Raw genomic sequence first — 24,032 nt, 5'->3', positions numbered from 1 at the left:
ACATGTTCTACTTCCATAGATTACTGAGGCAATTCAGTGTATTGCCAAATACTCTTTCAAACCAGTACAGGTGCATAGTAGGGAGTACACTCACCAGTTGCACCACGGCTTGGTTCCCTAATTTGAACATCCAGAAACAGAGGAGGCTCGAGAAAGTGGTGGACAGTGCCTCAGATCATGGGTACTGTCCTCCTCATCACACTGCCTCTAAAAGACAGTTAACATCATCAAAGGCTCATCATCCTGGCTATGCTTTCATCTCGCTCTTATTATTCAGAAGGTAGTACTGTACAGGAACGTGAAAACCGTGACCAGGTTCAAGTGCAGTTTCTGCCCAGCAACCATCAGTCTCTTGAACACTGCACAACACTAACCACTCCCTCGGCAAAAATAAAATACTATTAACTTTTGCTCTATGGTGTTCTAATTACCTAGTGTTACTGATTATTAATTAAAAGCAGTATGGATTATTGTATATTTATTTGTGTGTTTTTGTGTTAATGCACCTGTAAAGCCGCAGCAAATAAGAATTCCATAGAGCTCCGTTATCGGTAAATGGACAATTAAACACTCTTGAGAAGCATGTAATCCTAGCTTGAAAATATTGGTCCATTGTCGCTCCGTCTAAATTCTGAAACACCCGTTACCCAATTGTGAGAGTATCCTCGTCAGGACTGTAAAAGGTCTGTTCTGCCAGCTCCACCACCCAAAAGGAATCCGAACCTGAAAGAAAGGTCTCGACCTCTTCCTTCTCTCCAGAGATGCTGCCTATCCAGCTGAGTTACTCCCCGCATTTCGTATCTAGATTCAAGATAGCTTTATTTGTCATCCAAAAAAACGATTTTTTTGGACGAAATTCAGTCACCCACATTCCAACAATAAAAGCATTAAAATAGGCAGATTACACAATAAAGCATTAAAATAGGCAAATTACACAACCCCAAAAACACACAAAAAAGGAAACATCCATCACAGTGAGTCTCCTCCAGTCCTCTCCTCACGGTGATGGAAGGCCACAATGTCTTTTCCCTTCCCCTTTATCTTCGGTGTAAACCAGCATCTGCAGTTCCTTCCTATTGCAGTATCCTTCGCCAGGGCTGTGAAAGGTGAACAAATGCCAACTCCACCAGACCAAAAAGGATTTTCTGTTGGCGCTTTCCTTCTTCGCGGCTGGCTGTTCACCGTTCGCGTTATCCCCCAGCACCTGCGCAGGTGAGCGATATGGACTACATTTCCCTAGCGACCACTCGAGGCCTCGGCGGATGTGGGTTCTCGCTGGCGGAAGCGGAAGGCGCTGAGTGGGTTGGTCGGTCGGACGGGCGGGTGGCTGGTGACGGGCCGCCTCGCGCCCATGTATCCGGCCTCGGCGCGCGACACTCTTCCTTTGGCGCCGGCGGCTGTTGAAACGCAGCTTCCATGTGCGCATCGCATCGGTGGGCCGCTCGCTGAAAGGCCGACTCCGCACAGGCAGGCAGCAGGGCCACGGCTTCACACATTGTCATAATTTTTTTTTTTTTTTAAAAGGAGAGGCGACGCGACATTTAAAAAAATAAATTAAACATCGATTTTCCTCAAGAGCGCGACAGAGAAACTTCCCTGGCCATGGATCCGAATAACATTATCGAGGCCCTGAGAGGGACCATGGACCCTGCACTCAGGGAGGCCGCCGAGCGCCAGCTTAACGAGGTAACGAAACAATTGAAGGCCAGGCCCCGGCGACTGGCAGGTGACCGTGTGCGCTCAGGATGAAATCAAGGCCTGGGACCGACCGAACAGGCCTCGGCGACAGTCAGTGCCAGCGCTACGTGAGCCGCGGCAGACCTTTTACAAGATGTTGCGCCCGTGTCGCCTCTCATGTTTTTGGAATCGACGATATTGTTAGCGGTAATACGTGCAATCAAAGTTAAACTTGTCGTTTAGGGATTTGTTCTCAGTCCAGGCTATCAATGTCGCGATTTCTGGTTCACGTATCCGGGGATTATGAGCTTTAGTGCGGACACAGCATTCGTTCCTGAGTTTTACAATACAACTGTCTGTTAAGTAAAATCATAGTTTTTAACGAATGTTTTAACCATGTGTATATTTCTGTTCTCTCGTTTATTGTCATTTCGCACAACTCGTTCCGTCAATGTAACTTTCCCCCGGCTCTCTGTCAACACTTAAATGAGTAAAGAATAACACTGATGACATGTTTTCCATTGTTCAACAATATAGGCCGGGGTGTTAGTAATTGGGGTAAGATAAGGAAGTGTTGGTTGTCACCGAGCCTTCACTTGCAAGTTTGGGCATTACATTTTAGCAAGTTATCTTTTTTTTAAAATACATCTTGATCAAGCAAATTCAGTTTCATCCTCATGAGAGATGACATTTCAGAACTGCTGATTCACAAAGCAAGTGTTGGGGCAGATGTAACTTGTGTTTTTTCGTAATCTCATAAGTTCTAATAGACACTTATTGAGACTCGTTGAAATGATGTGGGTTGTCCTTGCGTTTTCTCTCAGAAAGAATTGTTCCTCTTTTATTTGGGGATAAAACTCAAGGATGTTATTGACTATAATAAAATTAACACACCCCATCTCCAAGCCGAGAGGTGAATGATGTTGACTTTTGACCATGAGGATACTTCCTAAAGAATCCAATTTGAATGGGCCATTGAGGATGGGAAGCAAGACCGTGATCCCATATATAACATAAACAAATTAGAAATAAAAACAGGAAATACGGGCCATAAATGGGCCTGGGCGAGAGAAGGAATGAAAAGATGAATTGATGACTTAAGACATTATTGTGCACTTATCCTCTTATTTTTTGTCACTTATTCCTGGTTCTCAAATTCATGTTCATCTTGGATCAGTGTCTGATGTAACAAATTGTTTTGGAGAATTTGACGGTGCATTGTGTAAAAAGACAATGAATAATGTGCTGATCATAAACCACGGGTTTATATCTTGCTAAGAACAGAACTAGCCAACAGAATGTAAATTGACTGTAGCTTTTCAGTGAAGGTCATGTTCTAATTTTAAATCAATTATGATAACAGTAAAATTAAATACATAATGTATTTTAGACATGCAATTGTGGTATTTTTGAGAATGAAAGGGCTGCCTATTTAATAAAGTTTTCTTGTGTTTTAATAGAAATTGATAAGTGTTGGGTCAACCTGATGAGAAATGCATTTTTATGAAAAGGGATTATGTTTCAGAACAAGCATGTGTTTAGTAATTTTAAACTTATGCATTTTTGAATCTGTTAATTCCTATTATTTCTTCTGTAAGACAAGTATTTTTTTGCCTTGTCATTTGCCTTGATCAATGACCTTCTAAATCTTTTAATGCATGTCTGCTTATTCAGTTTTGTGGGTGAAAAAAGAATTCAAAAACCTATGTCATAAATTTGTTTAGTATCTGCACAGGTAGTTGATCTGTTTCTAACATTTTCTATTTTTCGTGTTCGTAAGTGATAGGAGCAGAATTAGGCCATTCAGCCCATCAAGTCTACTCTGCCATTCGATCATGGCTAATCTATCTTTCCCTCTCAGCTCATTCTCCTGCCTTCTCCCCATAACCCTTGCCACCTGTACTAATCAAGAATCTATCCCTCTGCATTAAAAGTATCCATTGATGGCCTCCACAGCATACTGTAGCATACTGAATTCCACAAATTCGTCATGTGTTCACATTCCTGTGATCATTCTCGTAAACCTATAGACCCTCTCGAGCGCCTGCACATTCTTCCTCAGATATGCACTGCGAATTGCTCACAATACTCCAAATGCGGTTTGACCAACGCCCTTTAAAAAAATATTTAAATAGGCTGCTTTGGGAATGGGTTTGTGATAGGTTAGCATCCCTCAAACAAGATTATAATTGCAATGACTACTGTTGAGGTTGTTCCTTCAAGTTGTTCAATATTTCCCGTTGGAAAGTGTACCCGTTTGACGGGATGCAATGTGGTAATGTTGTCCAAAAATGAGTAATTTGATTAATCCTCCACTGTCAACCTCCTTAATTGATTAATTCTTACTGAATATTTAACACATCTGATTGTTGTAACCATACTTGAACGGTAATTTTAGGAGGGAGTAAATTGGAAATATGGCAAGTGATATTCCTGAGAATTTGTTTTTTAATATTTCATATACAAGAAAGCATCAATCTAGGAGAAATAAGAACCTTGAAGTGACATTGATTGTTTCACATTTTCAACAATTGTAGCTATGTTCACTTCCAGATTCATTTTAGTTAAAATTGGAGTGAAAGAAAGCGTCTGGTGTAAATTGTCTTGAAGTGAATTCAAGGACTATTCAGCTAGTTTTGGGACAGAAACGAGGATTATAAAATTTGGTACAGCATTTAGCTGAAGGTAAAAATGTGAGGGATTGAGGAGGAGAGAAATATTTTTTCTGGTATTGTAGAGGTTGCTCACCTAAAATTAGGAGTAAAATGCATTGAGGTTGTAATATATTGTCAGGATGATTATAAAGGTCTTTGCAAGACATCCAGCTTTCCTGGAAGAATGATGGAAATGTTATTTGCTGACATCTTGTGTTTTTCACCACTGAATCCTCTACTTTTTTTAAATATACTAATTTTGATCTATATTTTTGTAATTAGTCATATCATTTGACTATTTTTAATAGATTATATTCTTGGATATTACAGGCAAACAAAGCTGTTACCTTTGTATCAATGCTGCTTCAAATCACAATGTCAGATCAACTGGATTTGCCTGTAAGGCAAGCAGGTATGTGTTTAACTCTCCAGTCCAGTAATACAGTACGGAAAAGCCTGAATTGGATATTCTATTTTACTATTGTCTACCTGTTGCATCAGTTTATGGTCAAAAGCAAAATAATCTGGAACTATAAAATACGGGGTACGACATTTGATAAACTAACCAATTGTCTGGGAGATTTATTTCACTTTGCCATCCATCCCCTTCTCAAATCATCCCTGTCCCAATTTTCATAATTTGGAGCATTTTGTTTGGTAAAGGATGTTTTCTTGTTAGTGTGGGTAAACCCCATTCTGTGCGCACAACAATTAAATACTTTAGTGTGGTATTGGACTAGACACTTTAAAAATAATTTGTTCTTCATCCCTCACTGCACGAACAGCAAATAGATTGCCTTTATAAATTGGATTGCTTAAGTTCTAACATTGTGATGCAGCAGTTTGTGTTGCAACCACATAGCTCCAGGAATATGCGTTGGGTGCTTGCATGTTATCAATACAGAGCTTGCATATTCTCACCATGACCACATGAGGTTCTTCCAGGTGGTCTTGTTTTCTCCCATATCCAAAATATGTACTGGTTGGTTAATTGGTTACTATAACCAGGTATATCTATTTTGTTAGGGCTTGAATTTTTTGCAATTAACTGAAGTAAAATGTTGCGTTAATGTGCCTGTGAATCTACAGCAAGTAAGAATTTCATTGTTCCTGGTGCATATGACAATTAGACACTTGTGTCTTGACTCTTAATTAATAAATGCCAAACATTAATACCAAAAACAGCTGAACTGAACCAGAGGTAAAAATTTAAAAAAATCAACCCCACTGTTATTATTGACAGATAAAGATTAAAATGGGATAGGGTAAAGACATATTAATTCAACACTCATTTTTACTTACCGACATGGTCCATTGCAGCACTGACACCAAACAAATTCAGTTCCCAATCTTAAGTTGATTGCTTCAGCTGGGAATTCAACTTGGCAGTGGCAAGTGAAATTTGGGGACTGAGCATGTGTTTGTTGTTGGCCTGCTATATTACCCAGTCGCTAACCATTTTAACTCGCCTTCCCATTCCCATAATGACCTTTCTGTCCTGGGCCTACTCCATTGCCAGAGTGAGGCCACAAACAAACTGAAGGAACAATGCTGAGTATTCCACCTGGGTAGTTTACAACCTAACCGTATGAACATTGAATTCTCCAATTGTTGGTAATTAACCTGGAAAATGAAGCATTCAATGGTTATGGCTGCGACCCTGCTATTGCCTAATTCAAGGTACTGATGTGGATTGAGAATTAGTTACTGGACTGAAAGCAGGTGATTTTCTTTTTGAAAAAACAGATTGTCATGCTTTGGGACCATTAGGATTGGTGCTCAAGCACCAGCTATTCATAATCTAACAAATGGATGAGAACATGGAGAGGTGGAAAATGATATTATTCACTTTGAATAAAAAAGCTAAATATTGAAATGTTGATGTTCAAATGGGCAGAAAGTTAGTGCAGGCTAATATACAGATGTTATGTGATCAGCAGGGTAAATGGTATTTTAGCCTTTGATGTGAGAGTGTTTGATTGCAGAAGTAAGAAACTCTCATTGTATCAGGGTCTTTGAGACGGCTTTTAAAGTGTGACGGTTTTGCCCTGCACAAGAAAGGATTATTGCTGTAGGAGTGCATCGATTAATGAATCTATGGCATCTGTAGTTGGAACTATTTGTAATAAAGACATTTCAAATAAGTCAAAAGTTTCACTTTCACAGCTGTCCACGGGCTATCTGCATTTAACACAAAAACGTTCAAATAAAAACTGGAAGTATAATGAAAGTGGGTAATTAATTAAAATAAGCCAAATGAAAGCACATACCACCAGATTCAAGAACAACTCTGCTGTTATCAGACTCTTGAATTGCCCTCTCATAAGCTATGGATGTTTTTCCGATCTTCTGACTTTGTTGTGGCCCTTGTACTTTTTTCTCTGCATTTTCTGTGTAGCATTATCTGTTGAAATCGGGTGTGGTATCATTATAATCATGTATGAATGATTTAACTGAACAACACACAATATGTCTGTTCATATCACAATAATATACCAATAGCTTTTGCAGGTGCGGAGAAGGTGGCACGATTAAATAGCTTAAGGAAGTGGTTTCAAATGGCAGGGTATACAATATAATCTCGGCTTCAATACATAGATCCACTGAAGTCAATTCAGTTTCATTGTTTCAGTGAGAGGAAGTTTAGATCTACTCTTTTTTGGGTCCAGTTGTGATGCTCATTTCCTTGCATTCTGTATCTTGTAGTGTTTATGATCAGTGCCACAAGTTGAAGTGTACTTGAGGTGATTGCAGAAGAAAATAAACTCGGTTCGTGTCTTCCCCAAGGTGCTATATTGCTTAAATTATTCTGAACTAATAAATAAGATGAATTTTGACAGAGATTAAAGGAGCTTTGTGCAGTAAGATTTGTTTATTGAACATAAATTTATAGTTGCATTTTTTTTAAACACATGTCAAAATGTGTGAAGTTCTCAGGCTTTCCTGCTTCACGTTTGTTTTTAAATTGAGAGAATTTCTGCATGCTTTCTTACATTTGATTATAGCCAGGGTGCGGCATGGCGGCGCCGGAGACCTGTTTTGATCCTGATTGCGGGTGCTGCCTGTACAGTTTATATGTTCTCTCCATGACCTGCGTGGATTTTCTCCGGATGCTCCTGTTTCCTCCACATTCCTAAAAGGCATACAGATTTGTAGGCTAATTGGCTTGGTGAAATTGTAGATTGTCCCACGTGTGTGTAGAATGGTGTTGGTGTGCGGGGATCTATGGTCGGCATGGACTTAGTGGGCTGCAAGGCCAGTTTCCGCGCTGTATTTCTAACCTAAATTAAACTGTGTTCCAAAGGTTCTGACCTGAAACGTCGCCTATATATCTTTTCCGGAAATGCTGCCTGATCCGCTGAGTTAGTCCTGCGTTGTCTTTTCTGTGTATGCCCTCCATTGCAGAAAGAAGTGGATAAAGCAGACAACAATGTCAATGTATGCTAATGTGCATATAAAACATACATGCAAATAATGCCGTGAAGCATACGATTTCACTGTCTGCTCTGTAGTCTCCCCTTCGCAAATAGATGGTACTGCCAGCAAGTTTTCTCGGTGTCCATGGTTGCAAAGGGGCCAATTTGGGTCCGTTTCCATTTGTGAACTTTGGGTGGGGATGTGTTTTTTCTGTGATGCTGGGAGAACCACTGTCCTCCTTTAGTGAAATATATGCAAATAAATATGTTACTGAAGTTTGTGAGTAGTGAGAAATCAAGGGGGGGGGGGGGAGAGGGGAAAGGTGAGAATAAATATTGCAAAAACAAATCTTAAAGGTGGAAATATAAGAAAGACACAGGTCCGATAAGATCCCAGTGCATCAGACAGGGAAGATGGTCAGAACCTTTTTTCACAGTGGAAATGTGTAAGACTCGAGAGCATAGCTTGAAGGTGAGAGGGGCAAAGTTTAAAGGAGACAAGACCAAGTGGACCGTTGGGCCCAAACCTCTCCTGCATTGGTGCAGCACCCTCTTCCCCCCCCTCTCCCTCCACCCTCTCCTTCCACCCCCCCCCCCCCCCCCCCCCTCAACTACCTTTGCTGGGAACTTGTTCCATATACCCACCACCCACAGAGTGAAAAAGTTGTGTATCCCAACTTTGGTACTCTAGCTGACTGACAAAAATGGAACACAGTACTTCAAGTGCAGTCTCACCAATGTCTTGTACAATTATAACATCCCAATTTATGTACCCAATACTCTAACCGATGAAGGCCTATGAACCAAAAGGCACCTTTACTCCCCTGTGATGCCCCTTTTAGAGAATATTAGTCGTACAGCGTAGAAACTGGCCTTTTGGCCCAACATCCCCACACTGACCAACGTGCCCCAGCTACACTCGTCCCTGTTCCTCCTGTGCAGAAATGTGGCCTGTGTTCCATGGCCTACTGTGCCGTACTGTGTAAGGGTCAACATATTGGGTCAGTTGTCTTATCAGAACTGTAAGAATTGTTGTTGATTTTTTCTTTTATTTTCCCCATTTTTGACTGAATGCTTTTATTTCAAAACTTGTGATTTGCTATCTGATTCATACAACCCAAGCACATAATTATCAATCTTGATGGTCGTGATCATTATTGTCATTCAAGATTGTGCTAGTTTCTGCAATAGTGGGCTATTCCAATAGGACCTCGACCACCAAGCGAGAGAACATCAGGCATGCAGGCACACAACCATATGCAGGTTACCCTTCAAGCCACATGTCATTTTGACTTTGAAGTATATTGCTTTTGTTCAACCCCCTGAACTCCCTCCCCAAGAGCATTCATGCAAGACACGAGACAGTAGACACTTGAATCTTCTGCACATCTCCTCTGGGCTCCAGTGTCCAGTTTTCTCCAGAAAGATTGCAGTTAACACAGGCAAATGGTGCTGGCGCAGATGGGCATCTTGATTGGCATGGACAATTGAGCTGTGGACCTGTTTCTGTGCTGCATGACTGCGCTGCTTCAAAATGATGCCTTGTCAGCAATTTTCACGCCCTGAGAAATAAATGAAGTTGGGTTTAAAAAAAATCAATTATAGGATCTCCAACTGTTGCACAGTACTTTGAATAGGCAAATTAGTTATTACATGATTTGCCGTTGATTTTAATTTCTTAAAAGTTGTGTTCTTTTAATAAAACAGATGACAGAATATGTAGAGAAATCTGAGGAGAGATTGCGTCAGCTGGGCATGTTTTCCCTGGATCAAAGGATACTACATAAGACCAGGCTAAGATAGGGTAAAAGATGAGGATCTCTTTTCCCGTGATGGGAGCATCAAAACAAGAAGGTGTAGTTTTAAGGTTGGAGAAAGTGGTTTTAAAGGGGATTAGATTTTTTTGTTCTTGCAGATAATTGATGCCATCGGCAACTCACTACTAGCAGAGATGAAGTCAGATACATTTGCTATGCTTAAAAGACCTGTAGACAGGAACTTAAATAAGCATGGCATAGTAAGATATAGACCTAATGTGGCAAATGAAACTATATGGGCAAAAAGGTTAGCATGGATGTGGTGAGCTGAAGTGTCTGTTTCTGCGCTATAGAAGTTTGACTATAAAAAATGAGGATCTTTTCATTATTACTTGTTAGCAAAGACTGAGTACATTCACTATTCTGATCTTATGGCTCTACCTTATTAGTAGTTTGCTGGTTCTAATGCTTACTTTTGAGGGGAAATGGTCCATAATACAAGTCACTGGATTTCCTGCAGGAAGATGCAAGGCAAAATAATCTGATTTTAATTGGGGAGCAGCTGTCAAGTAGTTTATTGATAAAAATCAGGAAGTTGCTGTCTATATTGCCCTGCTCCCTGAATTTTCTTTATAATGTGATTTTTTTTTTTTGCTAAGAGATCTGGGATTGAAATATATAGAACAACAAAATGTTTTTTGTGTGATTTCTACAGACTCGACAGCAAATCCATTCAAATTAAGTCACTTTTTAAATAATGATATATTAGTGAATAACATAACAAATAGCAAAAGTTACTTTTACTGTTGTAAGCTTAATGTAAAATAAAAGCCTTGCTAATTCATCAATTTTTCCACCACCTTTTCTTCTAAATTGTATGGGATTTGACATTGAATTAATTGTTCTGACTGGTATTTCCTGGTTCAGACTCATTAATGATTCTTCTATCTATCTCTAAAGTTGATGCACAGTTGTAAAACCTGTTTGCACAGGTTTCGGATTTCCTACAGAGGGCTCATTTCTGACATTGCATTTAAACACTGTAAAATGTAGTGCAAATTCCTTTAGAACCATGATGCACAACAGGACATACTGACTTAAAATGGTAGTGCCCTCCTGAGTAATGCTTTAACAGCTGGTTAGATAATAAAGCTGCACTTCCTAGCTGTCAAAATACATCAGATATCACTGATTGCAAATATTTTTAAATGTTGCAATAACCTAAAAATCTTTCTTCATACTGCAATAAAATGTCTATTTAACAGTGGATGGCATCATATTGTTGCTGTTCAAACTGCAGCCTGTGATAGCTGTGGAGATACTTGCTTTGTCCAAATGATTAAATGAATTAATTTTTGTGTGTATCTTGATCACTCCTGAAATCAATCTGGTTTCAGCTGTGGTTTTGTGTCTCGGAATTGCTGCTTTCAAGCACCGCTCTAAATACTACTACAATACAATAAAATACGGTATTGGGATAACTCAGCGAGTGAGGCAGCATCTCTGAGGACATGGATTGGCAAAGTTTCGGGTCGGGACCCTTTTTCAGACAAATTATTCTCCATCAATGTGAATAAGGCTCCCGATCCAAAACGTTGCCCATGCACGTTTTCCAGAGATGCTGCCGGACTTGCTGATTTACTCGAGCACTTTTAAAATAAATCAGCATCAGCAGTTCCTTGTGTCTACTTGACCATATAAGTAGGCTGGCGCTTCTATTCTGCATGAGTTCGGATGGCATGTTAAATTGCTTTCTTGGGTGAATATAAAAGACCATAGCATCATTCCAACAGCAGGGGTGAGTTCCTGGGAGTTCTCTATCACTTCTTGGAGCAGTTGATCTGGCTACTGTAGAGATAGCCAGGAATTTGCAGCACATAAACTGGTTAAGCAGCTCAACTAGGTGTATACTTTTCTGTTCCATGTAAGCCTCATTTTTCTATTACTTTTTCTTTTACTGAATGATGGTTAATTCATTAGCGGTTTTAAATGTTGTTTAAAAAAGATTAAGTTACTGCTTCTCATCAAATGCAAATATTTTGCAGCGTGAGTAATCTCTTCCAGATCATTTATTCTACTTCAATTAGAAATTATCCATTATTGGTGGCTGATATGAGATAATTTCAAATATATTAATTCCCTTAGGTGTAATTTACTTGAAAAATACAATAACGCAATTCTGGGCCGAGCGTGAAGCTGCTTCAAGTGATGCACCAGCATTTACTATACCAGATGAAGATCAGCAGTTCATCCGTGACAACATTATAGAAGCTATAATACAGTCACCAGAGTTGATACGGTTTGTAATTTTTTTAAATTGCATTAATTTGCAGTGGCCATGTCTTTGAAATAAAAATGAACAGCAAATGTCATAATTCCTGGGAAATTCGCTATTTAGACAAAATAATTAATAATAATGTTTTTTAAAAGCTTAATTTGTTGGTTTGAAGGTACAGCATCGCAACAGCCATTCACACTCATTCTACGTTATTGCACTTTCGCATCCACTTCCTACATACTACTGTCAATTTATGAAGGTCATCTAATCTGCATGTCTTTACGATGTTGAAGGAAACTGGCGTACCCAGAGGAAGCCCACACAATTGCTGGGACAATGTGCACACTGCACAGCACCCAAGGTCAGGATTGAACCCGGGTCTCTTGCGCTATGAGACAGCAGTTATACCAGCTTAAGCCTCGGCGGGTTGCTGCAAAATACATGCGAAGCCCAGGCAATTTCTTTTGGGGATGATTCAAAATTCATTCAATTTGCTAATGATGCTAGTCTTAAATCTTGTGACTCTACTTTAGCCTTCCATTCTACAGTCTGTATTGTTGGATCCTGGTTATGCATGATGGTCACTTCAAGTATTTCTTCCAAGTGATTATTCTATAGTTGTTTTTTTTATGGGATATGTTGAAGTCATGGACTAGAGGCCTGTGACTCAAATCAACGCTGGGTCCATTGTTGTATGTGGGTATATCAATGATTTAGATGAGAATGTAGAAGGTGTGATTTGTAAGTTTGCAGATGACACTAAAATAGGTTGTATCACAGACTGAAGATGGTTATCAAAGATTACAGAAGGTGCTTGATCAGCTGGGCAAGTGGGCTGTAGAATGGCTAATGGATTTTTGATGCACATAACTCTGATGTGTCACATTTTGGGAAATCAAACCAGGGTAAGACCTGGCCTGGGGAGAGTTGTAGAGAAGAGAGGTCTATGTGTACAGTTACACAGTTCCCTGAAAGTGGTGTCACTGGGAGATAGTATGGTAAAGATGGCTTTTGGTACATTGGTCTTCATCAGTAAGGATATTGATGAGTAGTTGGTTCATTATGTAACAGTTGTTCAAGACATTGATGAGTCTGGATTTGGAGTATTATTTTGTTCTGGTCAATCTGCTGTGGGAAGGATGTCACTAAGCTGGAAAGAGTGCAGAGAAGATTCATGAGGGTGTTGCCAGGACTTGAGGACCTGAGATCGAGGGAGAGATTCGGCAGGCCAAGATGCCCCATCTACACAAATCTCACTTGCCTGCGTTTGGCCCATATTCCGCTAAAACCTTTCCTACCCACATACCTGTCAAATTTCCTTGGAGTCCAGGAGACTAAGGGGTGACCTTGTTGAGGCGTAATTTTGATGGGAATTGATCTTTTACCCAGGGTAGGGTAATCAAGAATGAGAGGTCATTGGTTTAGGGTGAGAGTGGAAATATGTAATAGGAACCTTTCTGCTCAGTGATGAGTATAGAGGGGGTGATTGCGGCAGGTATAAATACAACATTTAAAAGACATTTCAGCAGGTACATGGATAGGAAAGGTTTGGAGGAATATGTGCTAATTATGGGCATATGGGGCATCTTGGTTGGCATGGATGAGTTGGGCTGAAGGTCTGTTTCTGTGCTATAGGACTCTAACTCTGCATGCAACATTTTTTTATGCAACATCATTGCCCAAGTATCAGAAGTGATTGCATGTCAATTTCCAAAGTAATTCTCTTATGGCATCTCATAGTGAATCTGGTGGCCTGTGTTCTTAAGAGACATTGATGTTTGATTAATGTGAGGCTAGTTCAGGTTGGTATTGTGTTATAACTGCAAAAAACAAAGTGTTTCTAATTCATGAATCGAGTTATATCCAATTCGTGTTATGGAAACTCTATAGCAGAACGACCAGTACAAGAATTAAAAACTCAAATGTAACTTTTCAAAGCTAAATAGTTAGGTTTGAGAGTTCTATGTCATGTTCAGTTATAGAACACAGTTGTGAGTATTTAATACTGATCTATTTTCTTGTTTTTATAGAGTTCAACTTACAACGTGCATTCACCAAATAATCAAGCATGACTATCCTGGCAGGTGGCCAGCAGTTGTGGATAAAATCGGCTTCTATCTACAATCTGACAACAGTGCCTATTGGCTTGGGATCCTTCTCTGTCTCCATCAGTTAGTGAAAAACTATGAGTAAGCTCTTCATTTATTTGTGGCTTGAACAGTTTTTCAATTTAGTCAAATAGTTGGCATATCTACTAGTAATTGAGTTTTGACATGTGTGCTGAAGATCTACTTATAATATTTTCCAGCCATCTTTCCAACTTTCTCTCAGCCTCATTTCCCAACAACTCTTGCCTGGCAGAATGACATTTTGATAGGTGATAATTATTAATGCAATTGACATTTAAACGGGAAGAATCTATTGAATGCAACTGAAGAGCATTGCGACCTCTGACTCAATCAGGGAAACTGTTTATTTTGGCACTGTTTTGCGTTATGAGGGAATTTATATTTGATGTCTGGAAATATTTTTCTAATGTTTCTATTCATTTACTGCTTTGCATACTGTTTGCACACAGATACAAGAAATCAGATGAACGTAGTCCTTTGGTGGCAGCTATGCAGCACTTCTTGCCAATGATGAAAGATCGATTTGTCCAACTGCTCCCAGATTCTTCAGACCAATCTGTCCTTATTCAAAAACAAATCTTCAAGATTTTCTATGCACTTGTTCAGGTATGATAATAGAAAATATAATGGCTTCCTTTCTCTGTATTTGGATTATATTCTGTCTCTTCACTTGTTAGATAATACAGTAAATTTGAATGTGGTTACTCCATCTTTACCCCAATTCATGAAAGGCAAATGTAATGTCAATGCTGAGTTCACACAGACAATCACTCTTAAGTAGTTCATTGTTTTGTGTAAGTACCTGCTAATAGTCAGTGGAAGACGGCTTCGTTTTCATGTAAAGATACTTAAGACACAGGTGTAAATTGGTAATGTTCCTTTCGACCTTTCCACCTAACATACAACTACAAACTTGCATCATTGGTCCCTCCCCCACCCTGGTCGTCATACTAGTTTCACTGTCATTTAGACCCTTCCCTCCCCTGATCGTCGTACTAGATTCACTGTTGTTCTGTTCAGTTTCACTGTTTGTATCATTCATTATCATCTTCTCCACAGTCAACAATGCACCATTGTGGGCTCCAGTTTTCTTTAATCATCGGTGCTTTTTTCATTAATTTCTATGTATCTTCTATATCCCTCGTTTCCCTTTCCCCAGACTCTGAAGAAGGGTCTCAACCCGAAACGTCACTTATTCCTTTACTTCAGAGATGTGCTCTGACCGGCTGAGTTACTCCAGCTTTTTGTCTATCTTTGGTGTAAACCAGCATCTGCAGTTCCTTCGTACGTAAATATAGTCTTCTGTAAACACCATAATATACAAAAAAGTGTTCTTTACATAAAAACAAACATAATTAATAGTGCAAAGACAAAAGCAATGCCCCCAAGCCTGTGTAGTTTGGAGCTTATTTGGAGGGTGCCGTGTTTAATAGCCTGATAGTTGTAGTGAAGAAGCTGCTCCTGAACCTGGACGTTAGTTTTCATGCTTCTATACCACCTTCCCGAAGGCAGGAGTGAAATAAGAGTGTGGCCAGGGTGGTGTGGGTCTCTGATGCTGGCTGGTTTTTTTTTGAGGCAGCGATTCCTGTTGATTCCTTTGATACAGTAGTCTTTGTGGATGGGAATCGAACCTGGGTCTCTGGTGCCGTGAGGCAGCAACTCTGCCACTGTACCACTGTACGGCCGTGTAATACGGGCATTAATCATTTTTGTTAGTGGTTGCCGTTTGGGAGACATGGATTGGCAATACAAGTGAAACACTGGAGGACCTTTGCCACACATTATCTTGCTTCTGATGCAGGAAATACCCCGCTGGTCAAACAGCATTCTGTGGAGAGAGAAAAACATTAACATTTTGGGGCCTTGCCTTTCCCTGACTTTGTCTCTTTCAGGGTCAATATTTGTATGGCCAATCATGTGGAGTTTCTGATAAATGTAATTATCTGCAACCCCCAGCACCTGTGTTAAAAAAAATATGGTTTTGAATGAAAAAAAGGAAAGTAAACTTATTTAAATAAGGCAGAATGAAATGAATGATTCGATTGAATCTGCAACTTAATTTTTTATTTTGTTTTCACAGTACACTCTACCGTTGGAGCTGATAAACCAACAGAATCTTACAGAATGGATGGAAATACTGAAAAGTGTTGTTGATAGGGATGTTCCTCCTGTAAGTTATTCTCATTTTTGTTTTTGTTCTCCTTCTCATCGCTGTTTACTAAGGAGTAGATGAGTAAAGATGAAGTGAAATTAAAATTGAAACTTTTCATTGGGTTTAAATTCCAAAGTTTTGAATAAGCCAGTGGTATTATTTGAATCCTACATGACATACATAGATGTCATAATTAGTTTGAAATGTGAAGTTGCAAGGGAAATAAACTTAATTGTGATTAAAGATAGACACAAAGTGCTGGAGTAACTCAGCGGGTCAGGCAGCATCACTGGAGAAAAAGATGGGTGACGTTCCGCGTCCCAACCGAGATGCTGCCTGACACGCCGAATTATTCCAGCACTTTGTGTCCATCTTTGGTATAAACCAGCATCTGCAGTTCTTTGTTTTTACAATCATAATTTTGAGTAACCCTGTTAATTAGTTTCATACAAGTAAAATGCAACAATTTAAAATGATTTTTCCTTATTTCTTATTGCAACGTTGGGCATTCTATGTTTTGAAGTATTCCTTGAATTTTTTTTTTCAGGAAACTCTTCAAGTTGATGAAGATGATCGACCTGAGCTTCCTTGGTGGAAGTGCAAAAAATGGGCGCTGCACATCTTGGCCAGATTGTTCGAGCGGTGAGTTTTCATTGCTTTGGGCAATATGTTAAGCATCCAGGCACACCCCAACTTGCATAATAGGCAACTTGCGTAAACTCGCACTTGCATAAGTAATTTTTTAAGCCCACTGACGACCATTGATCTCCTCATCAAATAGTACATTTACACGTGCGCAGCAGCACTTCTGTTTCTGACTTGCATAATATCCGACCTTTGATAGGATCAGCAGGACGTAACCCAGATGTAGGTCTGGGAGCGTTTGTGCTCGTTTTCTTTTCCAAATTACAGCACTTTGCATAATTTATTTTAAAAAACACACCTTGTTCCGAATGTTCATGTAGCTGAGATTTCATTTAATACCATGGGTGTCTATTATTTGTGATCAACAAGATATTGTTAACCCGCTAAGTTACGCCAGCATTTTGTGTCGCCTGATCCGCTGAGTTACTCCAGCATTTTGTGTCTACCTTCGATTTAAACCGGCATCTGCAGTTCTTTCCTACAGATATTGTTAAATGTTGGGGATATTACAGCTGAGCCAAATCAGTCAATGCCTTGTGTTCACACTGGAGTGTGAGTACGAGTGTCCCTGGATAAGGATCAAGAGTCAAATTTGAGGCTATTTTGGCCTATTTCTAGCTCAATAATTCAACATTCAAAAGAACAAGATTGATTATTTCAAAGGTGCTTTCTTCAATGAGTAACTACTGAAATGGATTTAAATCCACCAGATATGGAAGTCCGGGTAACGTTTCCAAAGAATACAATGAATTTGCTGAAGTATTCCTCAAAGGTTATGCTGTCAGTATCCAGCAGGTAAAGTATTATTTTCATACTTTTTCTAAGCCTTAACCTTTTAAGTTTTAATGTTTTATCCTGTGTGTTTCACATTATATTGGGAGGGATAGGAGGTTTTTTCAAATTGTCTTGTATTACAATTGATTGCTGGAGAATCTGTTTCCAGATTGGAAAGAGAGAAGATTGCGGGGGCCTTGACAAGGATCTTTGTTTCTTCTCTAGCGCCAGATGAGGTCCTGGAAGACTGGAGAGTGGCCGATGTTGTTCTTTTGCTTAAGAAAGGAAGGAGGATATAAATATGCTGAGGCAGTTTGAGGTCGAGAATGAGGTGGTGCTGAGACTCTTGAAGAACATTAAGGTGGATAAGTCCCTGAACAAGTGTGAAGTGTTGCACTTTGGGAGGTTGGATGTAAGGAGCGACTATACAGTTAATTGCAAGACCCGTAACAGCATAAATGTGCAGAAGGATCTTGGAATCCAAATTCATGGCTCACTAAAAATGGCAGCACAACTAGATAGGGTGGTAAAGAAGGCATTTGGTGTGCTTGCCTTCATTGCTAGAGGCATTGAATATAAGAGTCAGGATGTTATGATACAGCTCTAAAGGACTTTGGTCAGACTGCATTAGGAGTATCGCATGTAGTTCTGGTTGCCCTATTGCAGGAAAAATGTGGATGCATTGGAGAGAGTGCAAAAGAGGTTTATCAGAATGCTGTTTGGTTTCAAGTACAGAGAGAGATTGGATGGATTGTTTTCTCTGGAACGTTTGAGATTGAGTGGAGACTTGATAGCAATATATAAAATTATGCGAGGCATAGATAGGGTGACAGTCAGAAGCTTTTTTTCCAGGGTGGAAATGTCCAACACTAGAGGGTATATCTATGAGGTGAGACGGGGAAAGTTTAATGGAGATGTGCAGGGCATGTTTTTTTTTACATAAGGTGATGGGGCCTGGAACGCATTGCCAGTCGTGGTGGTGGAAGCCAAGATGATGGTGGCATTTAAGAGGCTTTTTGATACGCACATGGATGGGTATAGAGGGATATGGATCATGTGTAGGCAGTTGAGATTGGTTCAGCTAGGCATGTTCAGCACAAATGTTGTGGGTGGAAGGGCCTGTTCCTGTGCTGCACTGTACTATGTTCTAATGACACCAGGCACCTTAAGGTTTTCTTCAAATTATTGTCAATTGATACACGTGTCGGACCATCTGTTTAGTGTCTTATGAAAGACAACTACATTACAGGTGCTCCTCAACTTACGATGGGGTTACGTTCCGAGAAACCCATTGTAAACCAAGAATATCGTAAGTCAAAATGTATTTAATACCCCTGATCACGTGGTCGGAAGTGAGCTGCGGGTCGCTGCCGTTTGCACCATCGCAAAGTCAAAATGTCGTAAGTCGGGGAGCATCTGTATTGCACTCCCTCAGTGCTTTCTTGAGTCATTTGGGGGGGGGTTGTGTCGTAACATCTTTAGAATATGTCGATCGTGTGATTTCAGATTTGTTCTACAAGTAAAATTCCTATAATAGAGATCTTTAAATCATTGTATCTTGTTACAGGTGCTGTTGAAAGTTTTGTATCAATACAAAGAGAAACAATATGTAGCTCCTCGCATATTGCAGCAAACTCTGAACTACATTAACCAGGGGGTTGCTCACGCTGTTACTTGGAAGAATTTAAAGCCCCATATTCAGGTGCTTGTTATACTGCTGTGGTTTAATAGTTTTCTAATTGATTCCGAACTGTTACTAAATTGAATACATTATTATCATTGTTTTTGTATATGTTTTTTTTTAATCCTGTCTTCAAACCAAAGTAAATATTTTTGTTCAACCTGAGTTCATTGACGCATGTGCAGATGACACGGGTTTGCATTACGCAAAATTGCGACAAGTCTTTTCAAGGAAAGCAAACCCCTTCCCCGCCACCCAATACATTGTTACATGGGGTTTACCTGCATCTGGTTCGTACTCTTGAACTATGGTTGCATAATTTGTAGGGTCATACAATACGGAAATGGGCCCTTTGGCCCAAATCGTCTATTCTAGCCAAGGTGTCCCATCTAAGATAGACCCGAGTTTGATCCTGACTATGGGTGCTGTCCGTAACAAAACTGCATCGGTTTTCTCCTGCTGCTCCGGTTTCCTCCCACAATTCAGACTTAGAGGTTTGTAAGTTACTTGGCCTCCACAGCCATCTGTGGCAATGAATTCCATAGATTCACCACCTCTGAAATTCCTCCTCATCTTTTGAAAGGTACTTCCTTTTATTCTGAGACATTATTAAACAGTAAACAAGTATCAGTAGAAGTGATTTCTCGTCAATTTCAATGACCACCTGTGGTTGAAATAGCAACTGTGTTCTAAAGAGATCAGCTTAACCTGGCATCATGTTCGCCATGAACATGGTGCTGTTCTGTTCTATTATATAGCTCTGAATCCAGCTAAATAGTGAGCAGAGGTGGCTCACTGAACTAGGTTTTCTGTTCTTTTTACACCCTTCCATTTCTCTTTCTTCCATTCACCCCCTGTCCAGCCCACAAAATTCCAAACTCAATCGCAGAGGCCAATTCTACAATGTCTAAGGTATCGCAAAGTGCTGGAGTAACTCAGCAGGTCAGGCAGCATCTCTGGAGAGAAGGAATGGGTGACGTTTCTGGTTGAGACCCTTCTTCAGACTGATGTCAGGGGGGGGCGGGACAAAGAAAGGATATAGGGAGACAGGAAGACGGGGGAGGGGAAGAGAGGGACAGAGGAACTATCTAAAGTTGGAGAAGTCAATGTTCATACCATTCCTCTACAATGTCTATATCATCAACTTTTATTATTTTAATGAGTTGAGAATTGTGGGAGCATTGCAAAAAGCTAAGTTTAGCATCGTGATAATCAGTTTCAATTTTGGGTGCGGTAATAGAAAAAGCAAATAATTTTCACATATACTTCTCAGTTGAAGTTTCATAAATCTGCTAATTTTAATGTGATTTTCCTGGGAGGCAGGAGAATGTATTTGGGGGCAAAAAATACATCAGATTTATCTTGATTGAAGTCATGGATAATTTTGAGAGAGACTACTTGGTGTGATGAAAATGAATTTGCAACGAGTGGCATTCTTGGCTCAGGAGACAGTCATGAATTTGGCTCCTGATGGATGATCATTTGTGTAAGAAAATATTAAATGTTCCCATTCATATTGCACTGTATTTCAAGAGTTGCCATCTTAAGGAAATTCGTGAAATTATTAAGTGCTTTCCATATCAATTGATTTTAATAACTATTTTAAACTTTGTTCATAGGGCGTTATCCAGGATGTTGTCTTCCCATTGATGTGCTATACAGATGCAGATGAGGAACTCTGGCAAGAGGATCCATACGAGTATATTCGTATGAAATTTGGTAGGGATGCTATTTATTTTCACTTCAGGGAATGTTTACTCAAAATTGAAACGGGGGCACCTTTTAAAGATTGAACACCTTGAATGAAAGTTAAACAGCCTCTTTGAAAGTAAAACCTTTGCATCAGATATCTGAAATTTTCAATTGACCAAGTTATTGTTGACATTATGGTTGTATCTTTTGTAGTTTTTCCTATCATCACCATAAGTGATTGTGGATATGGTTTCATTTTGTATTGTTGTTCATGGATATCTTTCATCTAAGAGGACTGTTCCCTTCGAACATAAGGTATAACAGCCGGATCGCATTCATGTTTATAGCTGAATTCTGCAGATCGAGCAGGGTAGTTTAATTTTTGTGGTCAACAGATTTTTAATATGTAGACACAAGCAGGTAATGTTTATTTAAAAAAAAAAAAAAAAAATGCTGGAGTAACTGCGCATCAGGCAGCATCTCTAGAGAACATGGATTGGCCATGTTATTGGGTTGGGATCCTCCTTCAAACTGATTGTCGTGGGGGGAGAAGACAAAAGGCTGTGGGAGGCTTCCCGCAGGACAGGAGATCCAAATCATCACCTATCCAGAGATGTTGCGTGATCCGTTTTGATACGCCAACATTTTTAATTTAAGATTTTCAATGTGATGTGTTATATTTTGTTGGCTGTTTGCCAACAACCCCTGTGCAACCAAAAAGATTAGAATTTAATGGCATTTAATAATTAAAACGTTTGGTGAGCTGAGATCTATGATAAAACTACCATTCAGCTTTTTAGAAAATATGTTGCCACAAAGACCTTTTACTGCAGGTAGCTGCAATAATAGCATAAAAACAATTGTGTCAACAGGAAAAAGAATGAGGGGCTGTGATGTTTCAGGCTCTCAATAAGAGTAATTTTTTTAACAGAATTTTCTAAACTAAATGACATTTTATGCAAGTTAAAATACAAAGGCTGCATTTTACATTGTTATCAAGTGTCAGTAGAGGTGATTACTCGTCGTTTACAATTACCATCTGTGGTTGAAGTAGCAACTGTGTTCTTGAGAGACAATGGTGTCTGATTACTGTGGGGAAGTTGCATGTAAACAGTTTTCATCCCGGGAGCTTTTTCTCTGGTTGTCAGTTACCAAAATAATTTGAGTGGATCTCTAGTTCCCAATTGAAATTGTGCTTTACACCAATTCGGCCCATTTAATACAAATTTGTGTTTCCTGATTCATTGTGTTTTATGCTATTCTCGTTTTCGAAATGCCATTAAAGCAGAACTGCCTGTATTTACTGTTTGAATATCTATATATGTTCTCGCCCTCCAACTCTATCCTGATATTGTATTTTATATATATATATATATAGCTGTTTAATGGACCAGTATTGTCTTTTGCAGTTAATATTTGGACAATATCTTCAAAATATAAGATGTATAAGCATAGTTCCGTTTGAGTTTTGATCATATAGTGTATTTAAAAAGCATTAGTGTGGCTAAATTTGGTAATGAAGAGATTGGGTGCTATTTGAATTTAAAATCCATGTATTTAAACATGTTTTAAGAGGATGCTGGAATTTAATTATAATTGAATTTATTTTTTATTTAGATGTCTTTGAAGACTTCATCTCGCCAACAACAGCTGCTCAAACGTTATTGTACACAGCATGCAGCAAGAGAAAAGAAGTTAGTATTTTGTTATGGTCATCTGAAATTGGTGCCACCTATCATTTGCAATGATCCCCTTAATTGCCATAATCTTTTTGTTTCAGGTGTTGCAGAAATCAATGGGATTCTGTTACCAGATACTTACAGAACCAACGGTTGATCCCCGGAAGAAAGATGGAGCCTTGCATATGATTGGTTCCCTAGCAGAAGTACTACTAAAGGTGATTACAGTGCCACTAATAAAGATGAGCTGATGTTATGTGGACAGGTTTCTGTGCTAATGTCTCTTACAAAAAGAATGTATTCTGCTAATTAGCACTAAAAATGCAAGGCAAGTTTTGTACATTACACTAAAGACCATGTGCAAAACTGTAATGTCACTTTTAAATTATATTTGAACAGGTATGGATAAGGGTTTAAAGGGCTATGGGCCAAATGCAGGCAAATGGGACTTGCCCAGTGTGCCAACTTGGTTGGTGTGGACATGATAGGCCTTTTTGTGCTCTATGGCTCTTGACTCTGATAATGTTTGAAGAGGAATCTTTCTGCTTTTGTCTGTCATAGATCAAGTAATCAACATTTTTGTTTCTCTGGAGAGAAGATGTATAGTTTACTGCTGTTACTCTTATAAAAATGTAAACCAAAAAGGAATTGGATCATATTCTCATCCGTCTACAATGAATTGATTTCCCCCCCAAAAAATATTCATTGTGTCATGGTTTTAAAAATACATTTTTTACTATGTCTGTGTTATGTGCCTGGTCTCATTAAAATGTTTAATATTCTGTTTGCTCCTGAAACAGAAAAAGATTTACAAAGATCAGATGGAATTCATGTTACAGAACCATGTCTTCCCCTTGTTCAACAGTGAGCTGGGCTACATGAGAGCAAGGGTAAGTTCCTCAAATTTGACTAATTTCAACACTTTTGTAATTGCCTTAGATGTCAAGGCAAGCCAAGATTTATTTAATTTATCTTGCTGTTTTGACACAGTTCCTCTTTGAATCGTTTAAATGAGAACCAAGGGAGGTTAGACCAAGAATGTGGCACATCTGTTACCAGAATCTTGGCCTCAAAGACTAGCTAACATGAATTATTGCTACGTGGTGTCAATTTATTTTCATTATTTAAGTTTGAAACTGATGGTCAGGTTTGCAAGAAACTTGTCTTTTCTGAATTTCTTTTGTACATACGGCAATTTTATGATGAGTTTTAACATTATTGGGTATGAATCTTGAAATTCAGCTTCATTGAAAATTGGGCAGCCCCTTGTTTTAATATCTTGCAGGAGAGATTGTGATATCTGATTAGTGAATCCCATGGTTTAAGAATCAATGAGAATTAAGACACAATGTCTTGCTGATACTGGGGCTAATGACACCATGTCAAGGTGATCAACAACCTTTTGCTCCTCTTGTTTTGAATGAGCTTGAGCTTGCAAATATGACTAACTTTTCACTGTTTTTATAATTCAACTCTTAATTGCGCAGATATTGGGGAT

General features: G+C 39.2%; 1 protein-coding gene across 3 annotated transcripts in view; it reads left to right on the top strand.

Annotated features, from left to right (window-relative positions):
* The first annotated feature begins 1,296 nt into the window (after positions 1-1,296).
* Positions 1,297-24,032, top strand: part of ipo7 (importin 7) — a 50,229-nt gene continuing 27,493 nt past the window's right edge. For all 3 annotated transcript variants that reach the window (XM_078415387.1, XM_078415386.1, XM_078415385.1), the window contains exons 1-13: positions 1,297-1,686; positions 4,662-4,743; positions 11,650-11,803; positions 13,813-13,971; positions 14,361-14,517; positions 15,992-16,081; positions 16,611-16,705; positions 17,419-17,503; positions 19,050-19,184; positions 20,783-20,882; positions 22,473-22,549; positions 22,636-22,752; positions 23,335-23,424. In XM_078415387.1, the coding sequence (XP_078271513.1) occupies positions 1,603-1,686; positions 4,662-4,743; positions 11,650-11,803; positions 13,813-13,971; positions 14,361-14,517; positions 15,992-16,081; positions 16,611-16,705; positions 17,419-17,503; positions 19,050-19,184; positions 20,783-20,882; positions 22,473-22,549; positions 22,636-22,752; positions 23,335-23,424 (1,425 nt within the window). In that variant the 5' untranslated portion in view covers positions 1,297-1,602. The remainder of the gene's footprint in view (positions 1,687-4,661; positions 4,744-11,649; positions 11,804-13,812; positions 13,972-14,360; positions 14,518-15,991; positions 16,082-16,610; positions 16,706-17,418; positions 17,504-19,049; positions 19,185-20,782; positions 20,883-22,472; positions 22,550-22,635; positions 22,753-23,334; positions 23,425-24,032) is intronic.

The sequence above is a fragment of the Rhinoraja longicauda genome, chromosome 18, assembly GCF_053455715.1.
Source record: "Rhinoraja longicauda isolate Sanriku21f chromosome 18, sRhiLon1.1, whole genome shotgun sequence".
Lineage (NCBI taxonomy): Eukaryota > Metazoa > Chordata > Chondrichthyes > Rajiformes > Arhynchobatidae > Rhinoraja > Rhinoraja longicauda.
This window is presented reverse-complemented; position numbering and strand designations above follow the sequence as displayed.